At 44.5% G+C, this 13810-nt stretch overlaps 1 protein-coding gene across 1 annotated transcript; it reads right to left on the reverse strand.

The window, feature by feature from the left end:
• Positions 1-4207: 4207 nt before the first annotated feature.
• On the reverse strand, positions 4208-13810 carry LOC119915874 (multiple inositol polyphosphate phosphatase 1-like). Its single transcript, XM_038735670.1, has 7 exons — positions 13177-13810; positions 12795-12980; positions 11966-12160; positions 11620-11717; positions 8357-8487; positions 8058-8191; positions 4208-6246 (listed from the first exon to the last, which is right to left on the reverse strand). The coding sequence occupies exons 1-7, from the start codon at positions 13565-13567 to the stop codon at positions 5993-5995; spliced, it is 1389 nt and encodes a 462-aa protein (XP_038591598.1). The 5' UTR covers positions 13568-13810; the 3' UTR covers positions 4208-5992.

Here is a 13810-nt window from a genome sequence, read left to right on the forward strand (position 1 = left end):
TGTTGCTGCAGCGGTCTGTGTGACGGCGGGAGCAGAGGGCTCTGTGAGCGGGCGGCCGGCCTCACACGCTCCTCCCGCGGGTCACAGCAGGCTTCAACCCGCCGCCACAACTCCGACAATATTCAAGCACATTTTTGTTCCGCCGTCACTTCTCGTAAAACTGTCAATATTGGAAATCTGCACAGCTGATTTCACCTCAAAACTTCTCAGAAGTGGATTTAGTGATGAAATAATGTTTGAAAACTGTAAAATATAAAACTTCCTGTTGCCTCTGTCTGGTGCAATGATGATGCAGTGAATAGTGACGATTTTCTCTGACCAATCAGCAGTCTGCCGTGTTTCACGCCACGTTTTAGTTTCCCTCAGCTCGACTGGAACCTCGACAGAGGTGGTACGAAAAAAAGTACCTGGAAGCAGGAACAGGTGCAACATTTCCACAGTGGAAAAAGGCGAGTCGAGCTGGTACCGTGCGCTGGAGAAGGGGCCTTAACTGAATTATGTCAATATGTCTATGAGAAGAACAAAGGAAAGGATTATACTTTTAAAGTAAACTTGCAAAAGTCATTTTATGAGAAAAGACAAACTCACGACTTTTCTCAAAATCTAAATTTACGTGACTTTTTACCAGAAACTTTAAAAATGTTACTTTTCTCCTAAATTCTGACTTATTATTTATGGCCTGGACTCGTTAGGAGATTGGTTTGCTGCTGGTACGAGTCTGAACGTGAAGACAGAGATAGACTCTCAGCAGACTTTTACTTTGACAGTGTTTTTTTTATATCAGTTTTAATAAAGTAGTAGCTAAAATAAAAACTTGTTTCTTCTCACGACCGTCAGATTCACCTTGTGACCCCGCTCTGTTCTTGTTGTCAGAAACGTGTTCAGGAATGGCTTTGAATACTACAGTACCCATGAGCCTCAGCTGCCGTTGCCATAGATACACCTGCAGATATTCTGCGGGGAAGCTGAAGAACCTGATTTAAAGTCAAACAGCTAATTTATTTATATTTCTGTTCTGAAACAGGCTGAGAGCTTTTATTGTGAAAATCCTCCCACAGGGCTGTAATTTCCTAAAACGTTTTCAGTGTTTTCAGAGACATGTTACATCAAATATTTCCTCACGTTTAAATAAAGACATTGTTTTTATTCTGTAATTAGTACCAAATTATGAATCTGATAACATGTAAATAATTAAAATGAGTCGTAAAGAGTAAAATAATTAAGTTATTTATTTTGACTGATTTGAGATAAATGAAGTCTCAAGTCTCTGAGCTAGAGTCCGAGTCTCAAGTCTCTGAGCTAGAGTCCGAGTCTCAAGTCTCTGAGCTAGAGTCCGAGTCTCTGAGCTAGAGTCCGAGTCTCTGAGCTAGAGTCCGAGAGTCTCTGAGCTAGAGTCTGAGTCTCTGAGCTAGAGTCTGAGTCTCTGAGCTAGAGTCTGAGTCTCAAGTCTCTGAGCTAGAGTCCGAGTCTCTGAGCTAGAGTCCGAGAGTCTCTGAGCTAGAGTCTGAGTCTCTGAGCTAGAGTCTGAGTCTCAAGTCTCTGAGCTAGAGTCCGAGTCTCTGAGCTAGAGTCCGAGAGTCTCTGAGCTAGAGTCCGAGAGTCTCTGAGCTAGAGTCTGAGTCTCTGAGCTAGAGTCCGAGTCTCAAGTCTCTGAGCTAGAGTCTGAGTCTCTGAGCTAGAGTCCGAGTCTCAAGTCTCTGAGCTAGAGTCCGAGTCTCTGAGCTAGAGTCCGAGTCTCAAGTCTCAAGTCTCTCGTGGTGATACTGAATGTTGGATCAGCTGCTGCGTTCACTCCAGGCTGTTTATAAAACTGCAGAGCTACAACAGATTCTGTAACTGTAACCTGTTTTTACTTACAGAGCACAGCCATAGTGTGCAATGCAATTATTGACAGCTTATTAACTACTGTAAGTCAACACACCCCGCACACTCTCAAACCCAGCCGCGCACAGCTGATGCAACGTGTTACGTAGGCGACTGAAGTCGCACTCGAGTCCGAGTCCCAAACTCTGCAGGTTACACATACAAGGACTTTGCTGTGGTGACTTGGTGCAAAACATTAAACATAAAATATTTAAATATAAAATTATAAAACTGACGCTTTTATTCAGCTTCTTCCTATATCATCGTTTACATGTTTGTCTTGTTAGAAACGTTTTTACTTCATCTTGTCAGTTTGGCAGCTCCGTACCAAAATACAGAATTCAATCTGGGGATTTATTTAGAAATTATTTGGAAAAGATAAATGTTATGGGTTTTTAATCTCCTAATAATCTTCTTGGATGCTTCATGAACTTCTTATTCCAATTATAGGAAACATAGAAACAATCTTTTATGGTTTATTGAACTTTATTTAGTTTATTATTTCTACTCAATAAACATTTGACATTTTCTGCATGTCCAGCTGACCTGTTGAGTTTTGACTTAAAGACGTTATATTAGCCATTAATTAAAGAGTAAATTAAAGAGTTACCAATTTAACACGTCTCTATAATTATAAATTTACTTGTAATTTGTAACAAATGACCGTTTAATCTGGGAAATGTCCAAAGAAATGAATGACCAGGAAATTATTAGGAATTAACAAACCTTAAAATGAAACGTAGAAACAAATACAAACGTCAATATGTTAGTTTGAAACTTTTCAAAACTCCATCAGTAAAAGTGTGAAAATATTGAGAAACTGGAATAAAAGATTAGATCATTTCATCTGTGAAACAGCCTCAGTGTTGGTAAATGTAAACAAAAGCGCAGTCTTTTGTTTTTTACAGTGTGATGTCTGTTGAATTATGATGTAATAACTGCTGGATGGTGAAATAAACTTGTCAAAACAAAATGATGTGATGTTTTTGTGTTAATGTGTCTGAGAGATTTAATATGCAGAATGTGTGTAACATAAATGAAATAATCAAAACCAATAAATCACAACAGCTTTTAACTGATTATTTGGTTAAATATTATAATAAAGCCGTCACATTTAAATAACAACTTGAAAAATAAAAGTTTTGTGACAAAAAAAAAAATCTAAAAGTCATTATTTAGGAGAAAAGTCACATTTTACAATTTTACAGTAAATTTGTCATTTTATTAGAGAAGTCATGTTAAAAATCAAGTGTGAAATTGTGACTTATTTACGTGATCTTACAACTTTTCTCAAAATTTATTTTTCATTTCATTTGCACAACTTTTAAATTGTAAAATGTTGCTTCTAAATTATGACTTATTTGTCAAAAGTTTTGAATTCATTCATGTAAAATTACAACTTATTTTGTATTGTGACTTTTAAAACAGTTCACTTAAAATGTTTAACATGACGGATTTCCTTGACTTTTGCACATTCACTATGTAATTTTTTTCTCAAAAGTTAAAACTTTAATTTTTTAACACGTAAAATCAACTTTAAAATTCACTGTTCTTTTTTCTCAAAAGTTGTCAATTCATTCATGTAAAATTTACTTTATTTTCATATAGTGACTTTTAAAATATGACTTTGCAAAAGTAATTTTTGAGAACAGTCAATATGTTAAAAAACATTTTTATGAGAGAAATATCTTAAAATGAACAAAGGAATTTGTAAAAAGTCACAATATAAAAATAACAGTTTATTTACATGAGTTTCTTTTTTGCAAGAAAACATTTGGTAAATTATTATTATGACATTATTTTTTATTTTTCATTATTTTTACGACAATGATGTAATTTTACCTAAAATTACGATATAATTCTCATTCAGATTTGGGCTATTGTGATTTTTATTCAAAAACACATTTCCCATAAAAACTGTCTTTATTCACAGAATATTAATTAACTTACAGGACAAGAATGAATCAACTGATGTTCATACATTTATGATGTGATTATATTTTCTGGCTTTATTCCCATATTACCACAGTATCTTGTTAAACTAAACCAAAACATTTAAATATTTATTGCAATGAGATAACATCTGTTGTGAATTGGAGCTATATAAAGAAAATGTACCTCAAAACATTTCAGTTTTATTCTCAAACTCGTGGATGTTTTTTGTTCACAGTGAAATGTTAAATAACTAAGAAAATGTAGTTATACGAGTTTTATTTTAAAGACGTCTTTGTCTCACATCCTGATACGTCTACAGCAATTTGGAGATTTTGACTTTTACATAATTTCTGTACCGTTCATGTTGTAAAGTTTTGTTTCTAATATAAAAGACTGACGTCAGGAAACATTTTGTTCTGTTTCAACTGTGAAACACATTTATTAAAGTTTTCTTTTGAAACATTTGGCATCCAGCGTTCTGCAGTAACGCCACAGGAAGTCACACAAAGGAGAAGAAGCACAGAGTGAAAACTGACACCACTTTGAACATACACAACCCAAAGAGCGATGAAAGCTGAGCAGCCATTTTTAAATCTTAGCTGATTTTGGCACAAAGACATTTACAGTAAACAGAAACAGAAAATTCACCTGAAGACACAAAACAAAACCAGACCCATTATCTCCTCAACAGAACTCTTATTGTGAAAATCCTCCCTCAGACTGAGGAAGTTCAGTGAATTCTGCTGAGAGCTCGACTTGTGCAAGAAGTGGCGGTTTGCAGAGAAAGTTTCACTTCAACACAGTCAGAGTTCGGTCACAGCAGCACCTGGAGGCCGTCAGATGAACTGCAGCGACAGACACTTCAAATCAGCAAAGAAACCTGATGAAAAAAACTGTAAAAGAACCCAAATTAAATAAATCAAGCACACATCACATGATCATCCAAATCTAAATAAATAAAGCACATAAAGCAAATTCATTCCTGAAGAGAATCCCATGAAAATAAGCCCTGTAGTAAAACGATCATTTTCCAAACCGACTCTGGTTTTCAGCAGATTAAAGGGGCAGTTCACCAAAATCAGACGTGAAAAGTGATTCAAGCTCAGTGTCAGTTGGACTTCAAGTGAAATGACTCATTCTAGAAACCGCAGAATATGAACCTGTAGACGTGTGTTAATGCAAAAGTCACGTAAATCCGTCCCTCCAGGATCCACAGCCTTTTTCTGATTGTGCAGCAGCTTTTCTAAAAACATTGTGATGAAAGTTGGGAAGTGTTTTTTTTGTGATGAAATTGTGGGAGTGAAAACTGCAAAAATAGATGTTGCTCAAAATTGATTAAATGATTGAAGTTTGGGAAAATGTAATATAATAAATAAGAATTGTGACATTAAATTTTAAGAAAATAATGACTTGAGCTTTAGGAATTCATTAAATTGAATTTAACACTGAACTGTTAAAGCTGAGGAGAAAATTTATTTCAGTCATTATTCTTGAAATTCTTTTTTCTTTACTGCGATCAATTAAAAAATGAATCTGGTATCTGTCATCAGGACTGCGATTGGCCGATCATCTCATTCAGCACTCACTCGCAACTCATCACATATGGACGCTTGGTGTCGCTTGTTAACGCCCTGGGCGCCCGTTAGTGTCATAGTTTGACGTGTAGCGCATTAAATATGCAACGTCCGGTTGGACTTTCAAAATAAAGCTACTTGTTAACGCTGTGAAACGTTGCAGTTTGGTTGGTTCAGGAGTGAGAACGGGTAAACACACACACACACTGGCAGCAACAACCAGCCAATCAGCTGCAGACAAAACAGTTTTGGTGAAAACCAAAGAAATCTAACGTGCTTCAGAGAGACGCCATCTTTTTCTCGTCACGCTGTCGCACGGCCGCAGCAGGATTTATAACCTGTTGTCTATTTCCTGATCGAGAAAACCTCCTCAGGTCACTTCTGGTAGGTCCTTCAGTTCACCAGCAGGGGGCGTGTCAGGAGGTCTGCCAGACCTGACTACTTACTGCTGCTGAGCTGTGACTGGACAGTCACTGTTTGGGGGCGGGGTTTACAGAGCGATAGAAACAAAAAGCAGAGAGCGTTTGAAGTGACGTGGTTCCAGCGTTGACGGATCAACGCGTTAAGGCTGTGGTAGCAGACGGGCTCTGAGCTGGACTCCGGAGTACCCGGTTCTTCACTCAGAGCTCGGTGTTGGGCCCACGCCCCCCGGCTCGGCCCTCGCACTCCCTGTGGAAGTCGCAGCCGTCCAGCAGGTGGCGGTACGTGGCCCGGACGTCCCGGTAGAGCGGCGCGTCCTCCCCCTCCAGCCCCGGGAACCGAACCGGAGACTCGTTGACGAGCAGCTGCAGCCTCGGGCCTCGCTGGCAGTCGTACAGGACGAAGAGCAGGTTGGCGGCGTACGGGACGATGAGGCTGGTCCGGAAAGTTCTACCTGTGGGACACGACATTCAGGAGGAACATCAGAGGAGGAGGTGGAGGAGGAAACATTCAGCTCCTCGTTAATGTAACGCTCAGGACGACATTTTAACAGACGCTCAGCAGGACAAAGACTAAAGTCTCTGCTAACAAGATGCTAACAGGAGCTGCTAACAAGATGCTAACAGGAGCTGCTAACAAGATGCTAACAGGAGCTGCTAACAAGATGCTAACAGGAGCTACTAACAAGATGCTAACAGGAGCTGCTAACAAGATGCTAACAGGAGCTGCTAACAAGATGCTAACAGGAGCTGCTAACAAGATGCTAACAGGAGCTGCTAACAAGATGCTAACAGGAGCTACTAACAAGATGCTAACAGGAGCTGCTAACAAGATGCTCTAACAGGAGCTGCTAACAAGATGCGCTAACAGGAGCTGCTAACAGGAGCTGCTAACAAGATGCTAACAGGAGCTACTAACAAGATGCTAACAGGAGCTGCTAACAAGATGCGCTAACAGGAGCTGCTAACAGGAGCTGCTAACAAGATGCTAACAGGAGCTACTAACAAGATGCTAACAGGAGCTGCTAACAAGATGCTAACAGGAGCTGCTAACAGGAGCTGCTAACAAGATGCTAACAGGAGCTGCTAACAAGATGCTAACAGGAGCTGCTAACAAGATGCTAACAGGAGCTGCTAACAGGAGCTGCTAACAAGATGCTAACAGGAGCTGCTAACAAGATGCTAACAGGAGCTGCTAACAGGAGCTGCTAACAAGATGCTAACAGGAGCTGCTAACAGGAGCTGCTAACAAGATGCTAACAGGAGCTGCTAACAAGATGCTAACAGGAGCTGCTAACAGGAGCTGCTAACAAGATGCTAACAGGAGCTGCTAACAAGATGCTAACAGGAGCTGCTAACAGGAGCTGCTAACAAGATGCGCTAACAGGAGCTGCTAACAAGATGCTAACAGGAGCTGCTAACAAGATGCGCTAACAGGAGCTGCTAACAAGATGCTAACAGGAGCTGCTAACAGGAGCTGCTAACAAGATGCTAACAGGAGCTGCTAACAGGAGCTGCTAACAAGATGCTAACAGGAGCTGCTAACAAGATGCTAACAGGAGCTGCTAACAGGAGCTGCTAACAAGATGCGCTAACAGGAGCTGCTAACAAGATGCGCTAACAGGAGCTGCTAACAAGATGCTAACAGGAGCTGCTAACAGGAGCTGCTAACAAGATGCTAACAGGAGCTGCTAACAGGAGCTGCTAACAAGATGCTAACAGGAGCTACTAACAAGATGCTAACAGGAGCTGCTAACAAGATGCTAACAGGAGCTGCTAACAAGATGCTAACAGGAGCTGCTAACAAGATGCTAACAGGAGATGCTAACAAGATGCTAACAGGAGCGGCTAACAGGAGCGGCTAACAAGATGCTAACAGGAGCTGCTAACAAGATGCTAACAAGATGCTAACAGGAGCGGCTAACAAGAGCTGCTAACATGCTGCTAACGTGCTGCTAACAGGAGCTGCTAACATGCTGCTAACAGCTAATTGAGCTACTTTAAAGCGACAGTCTGACAACATGTGAACACTGAAGACACGTCTGTAGAGAGAACAGCAGCAGCGACCTGCTGACCACCTGATGAGCCGTTCAGGGTCTCGCTGACGGCGGTGATGTTTTCTGTTCTCTCATTGGTTCCCTGGCAGCCTATATGTTGGTGTTAGCATGCTAGCATCAGATTAGCATGACTAAATCATTTAATTATTCATGTTTAGTTGTGTGCTCGTCTCTGATTGGACGTCGGGACGGGGGACGGGGCTTCGTACCGTGCTGCGTGCGGTAGTTGCTGGCGGTGGGCGGAGTCTGGTCCTTGTAGAGCCCCAGCAGGGAGAGGAGAGGGAGAAGCGTCTCGGCGTGACCCACCAGGATGGAGGCCGGCTCAGGCGCCGCGTCCGTGGACCTGAACGACACCGACAGTCACTGATGATCAATAAAGTTCATTCAAATTCACATCCTGACAGCTTCCTGCCCTCTGTGTCCCTTCAAAACAAGAGCAGTAAGTTTGAAGGAGGAGTCTGTAAGAGGCCTGCAGGCGGCGCCGCAGCTGCACAGCGACATCACAGACCTGCGAGGGCGTCCGGCTTTGTCGAGCGTCCTGAAGACGTGATGGAAGAGAGGACAGCTGGACAGGCCGCTGATCACATGACCGTGGGAGCGCTTCCAGTACTGCTTCAGGTCCGACTTGTACTCCAGCACCTGCAGAGAGACGGCAGGTGAACCAGAACCAGAACCAGCAGGGCGCCGCTAGTCAATATTCACTCATCGCCAACGATCGGACGAGTCTGCGCTTCTCTGAAAGGTCGACCTGATGATCTGACTGATTTTAATTAGCGGTTATTTTTCTGACCATTTAAAACATCGTTTCCATGGTAACATCTTCTATAAATGAGGTTTGCATTTATTCCATTTATCAGCTGTCACTAATTAATGTTCATCAATATTAATTCAGTGAGAGGGAGGAGGCTCCGCTCTGTGGTCCAATCAGAGCGAGACGTCTTCTAATCAGCTGTTTCAATTCAAAGCAGCTTTATTGGCATGAAAGTAAAACAACAGTGTTGCCAAAGCTACGAATAAATTAAAAATAAAACACACAATTTCATACATTTCATTAAATTAAATAAATAAAACAGAAGAAGTGTTTGTGTGTTGATGAAAAATAAATAAACAATAAATATTTAAAATAAAACCGTAAAAATTAATTAATAAAAAAACAAAACAAATTTAAAAATAAAACAATTACTAAAATATCTATTGATCTCTATGTGAGTACACGAGTACATGATGTGAGTACACGATGTGAGTACACGAGTACATGATGTGAGTACACGATGTGAGTACACGAGTACATGATGTGAGTACACGATGTGAGTACATGATGTGAGTACACGAGAACACGATGTGAGTACACGATGTGAGTACACGAGAACACGATGTGAGTACACGATGTGAGTACACGATGTGAGTACATGATGTGAGTACACGAGAACACGATGTGAGTACACGATGTGAGTACACGATGTGAGTACACGAGAACACGATGTGAGTACACGATGTGAGTACACGATGTGAGTACACGAGAACACGATGTGAGTACACGATGTGAGTACACGATGTGAGTACACGAGAACACGATGTGAGTACACGATGTGAGTACACGATGTGAGTACACGAGAACACGATGTGAGTACACGATGTGAGTACACGAGAACACGATGTGAGTACACGATGTGAGTACACGATGTGAGTACATGATGTGAGTACACGAGAACACGATGTGAGTACACGATGTGAGTACACGAGTACATGATGTGAGTACACGATGTGAGTACACGATGTGAGTACATGATGTGAGTACACGAGAACACGATGTGAGTACACGATGTGAGTACACGAGAACACGATGTGAGTACACGATGTGAGTACACGATGTGAGTACACGAGAACACGATGTGAGTACACGAGTACATGATGTGAGTACACGATGTGAGTACACGAGTACATGATGTGAGTACACGATGTGAGTACACGATGTGAGTACATGATGTGAGTACACGAGAACACGATGTGAGTACACGATGTGAGTACACGAGAACACGATGTGAGTACACGATGTGAGTACACGATGTGAGTACACGAGAACACGATGTGAGTACACGAGAACACGATGAGAGTACACGATGTGAGTACACGAGAACACGATGTGAGTACACGATGTGAGTACACGATGTGAGTACACGATGTGAGTACACGAGAACACGATGTGAGTACACGAGAACACGATGTGAGTACACGAGAACACGATGTGAGTACACGATGTGAGTACACGAGAACACGATGTGAGTACACGATGTGAGTACACGATGTGAGTACACGAGAACACGATGTGAGTACACGAGAACACGATGTGAGTACATGAGAACACGAGTACATGATGTGAGTACACGAGTATACGATGTGAGTACACGATGTGAGTACATGAGTACATGATGTGAGTACATGAGTACATGATGTGAGTACATGAGTACACGAGTACATGATGTGAGTACACGAGTACATGATGTGAGTACACGATGTGAGTACACGATGTGAGTACACGAGTACATGATGTGAGTACACGATGTGAGTACACGAGTACATGATGTGAGTACACGATGTGAGTACACGATGTGAGTACACGAGTACATGATGTGAGTACACGATGTGAGTACACGAGTACATGATGTGAGTACACGATGTGAGTACACGATGTGAGTACACGATGTGAGTACACGAGAACACGATGTGAGTACACGAGAACACGATGTGAGTACATGAGAACACGAGTACATGATGTGAGTACACGAGTATACGATGTGAGTACACGATGTGAGTACATGAGTACATGATGTGAGTACATGAGTACATGATGTGAGTACATGAGTACACGAGTACATGATGTGAGTACACGAGTACATGATGTGAGTACACGAGTACATGATGTGAGTACACGATGTGAGTACACGATGTGAGTACACGAGTACATGATGTGAGTACACGATGTGAGTACACGAGTACATGATGTGAGTACACGATGTGAGTACACGATGTGAGTACACGAGTACATGATGTGAGTACACGATGTGAGTACACGAGTACATGATGTGAGTACACGATGTGAGTACACGATGTGAGTACACGAGTACATGATGTGAGTACACGATGTGAGTACACGATGTGAGTACACGATGTGAGTACACGAGTACATGATGTGAGTACACGATGTGAGTACACGATGTGAGTACACGATGTGAGTACACGAGTACATGATGTGAGTACACGATGTGAGTACACGAGTACATGATGTGAGTACACGATGTGAGTACACGATGTGAGTACACGAGTACATGATGTGAGTACACGATGTGAGTACACGATGTGAGTACACGATGTGAGTACACGAGTACACGATGTGAGTACACGATGTGAGTACACGAGTACACGATGTGAGTACACGATGTGAGTACACGAGTACACGATGTGAGTACACGATGTGAGTACACGAGTACATGATGTGAGTACACGAGTACATGATGTGAGTACACGATGTGAGTACACGATGTGAGTACACGAGTACATGATGTGAGTACACGAGTACACAATGTGAGTACATGAGAACACGATGTGAGTACACGAGTACACGATGTGAGTACACGAGTACACGATGTGAGTACATGAGTACACGATGTGAGTACATGAGTACACGATGTGAGTACACGATGTGAGTACACGAGAACACGATGTGAGTACATGAGTACACGATGTGAGTACATGAGTACACGATGTGAGTACCTTTGCGTCGCTCTCGTCGAACAGGAAGCACCACGGCGAGTGAAGAGATTTGATGGCGAGCTCGTAGGAACACAGGAAGAAAGCAGCTTCCACCAGATCTACAGGAGCCACAGAGGGACACACTTCATTAAAACCAGTCCACCTCAGTCCTGCAGGATCTGGTCCAGGTTCAAGGTTCAGTGGTGCCGTTACTACCGAGGAGACAAACGAGTCGGCGCCATTTTACCATCAGAAAGAGACATTTAGAAAGGGATGAATGAGGCTGACATGACTCGCCGCCCTTCCTGGACCTGCGAGTCATTTCAGCGCCACGTGGGAAACGGGACCCAGGGGTAGCGTGTCTGACCCGGCGTGAGGCGGTGGTGAGGAAGGCCGAGCCTGTCGGCCATCTTCCTCCTCACGGCGTCCATCTCCTCGCCGTGCTTGAACTTCTCCACCTCCTGCAGCGCCGTGCGGTTCCTCTCCACGCCCTCCACGTAACCACGGCAGCGCTCGAAGAAACGCATCAGCTCGTCGTCCAGCTGGTGGCGGTACTGCGGCTCTGCGGAGACACGGTACACAACCGAGGTACTTTACTTAGTACTCACCTCAGAGGGAGATACTGCACTTTCTACTACGTTCATCTGACAGCTGGTGGTGTCGCTGCAAGGAGAAGCCCCTCCTCCTCCTGAAGGAGAAGCCCCTCCTCCTCCTGAAGGAGAAGCCCCTCCTCCTGAAGGAGAAGCCCCTCCTCCTCCTGAAGGAGAAGCCCCTCCTGCTGAAGGAGAAGCCCCTCCTGCTGAAGGAGAAGCCCCTCCTCCTCCTGAAGGAGAAGCCCCTCCTCCTCCTGAAGGAGAAGCCCCTCCTCCTCCTGAAGGAGAAGCCCCTCCTGCTGAAGGAGAAGCCCCTCCTCCTCCTGAAGGAGAAGCCCCTCCTCCTCCTGAAGGAGAAGCCCCTCCTCCTCCTGAAGGAGAAGCCCCTCCTGCTGAAGGAGAAGCCCCTCCTCCTCCTGCTGAAGGAGAAGCCCCTCCTCCTCCTGCTGAAGGAGAAGCCCCTCCTGCTGAAGGAGAAGCCCCTCCTCCTCCTGAAGGAGAAGCCCCTCCTGCTGAAGGAGAAGCCCCTCCTCCTCCTGAAGGAGAAGCCCCTCCTCCTCCTGAAGGAGAAGCCCCTCCTCCTCCTCCTCCTCCTGGTCTCACCTGAGCCTCCCCCGAGCTCCTGCAGCCCCTCCTGAAACGCCTCCACGCTGCTCACACAGCGATGCTTCGAGCTGCTGCGGAAACTGATCCTCCTCAAGTTCTCCTCCGACAGGAGCGCCGGGAACAAGGAGGAGAGACGCCCGGCGAGCTGACGGAGGTCGTCACGACCCTTCATCACCAGCTGACCTGGGGGGAGGAGAAGGGAGGAGCAGAGGGGTTAGCAGGAGTACTTCCTAGAATACTGCAGTACTATGAGACATTTCCACAGTACTCCGTGTACCGCTGGTGTATTAACGTGTGTAATAAAGACACTTCCGGTGTGCTGAGCAGTATTTCCACAGTAAAGTACAGCAGATGTAATGAAGGCGGTGCTGATCGGTACCGTCCATGTCCTCGGTGTACCACATGTCCCAGCGGTTCCGGATGTCCTGGATCCAGGTCTCGGACCCCCCGGAAGCTTCCGTCCGGACCAGCTCGCTCAGCTTCTGGATCCTGCGGATGTTCTTCACGGTCGGGTACCGGCTGCCGTGCCTGATGACGGCGGTCAGGTGGACCGGGGAGCACCGCTCGGCGGGCGGAGGTTTCAGGACGGTTCTGTTCACGGATAAAGGGTCCCGCAGCAGGTGCGGGTTCACCTCCTCGTACCGGGTCTTGGTCCCGAAGTAAGTTGCGATGTGCGGGACGTCCGGGACCGAAGAGCAGGAGAGGCGGGTCAGAACCAGGCTGAGAGCCGCCACCAGGAGGCTGCGACCGGGCGGGAACACGGGGAACATGTCGGCCCGTGTCAGAGGAACCGAGCTGAACCGAGCTGAACCGAGCTAGACCGAGCTGAACCGAGCTGAACCGAGCTAACGCCTCCGAGCCTTTGTTTGCTTTGTTGATGTTCCGGGTTCATCTGACCTTTGACCTCTCTGTGGCGCCGCCCCGCAGCGGCCGACCGAAAACACTTCCGGAGTTTTTAAATAGACGGTTTCTCATAAAACTGCGACTTATAATAAAAAATACGGACACCAGTA

Source organism: Micropterus salmoides, unplaced genomic scaffold (genome assembly GCF_014851395.1).
Source record: "Micropterus salmoides isolate LMB-PRFRI ecotype aquatic unplaced genomic scaffold, ASM1485139v1 Ms_hic_scaffold_21, whole genome shotgun sequence".
Taxonomy (NCBI): Eukaryota; Metazoa; Chordata; class Actinopteri; order Centrarchiformes; family Centrarchidae; genus Micropterus; species Micropterus salmoides.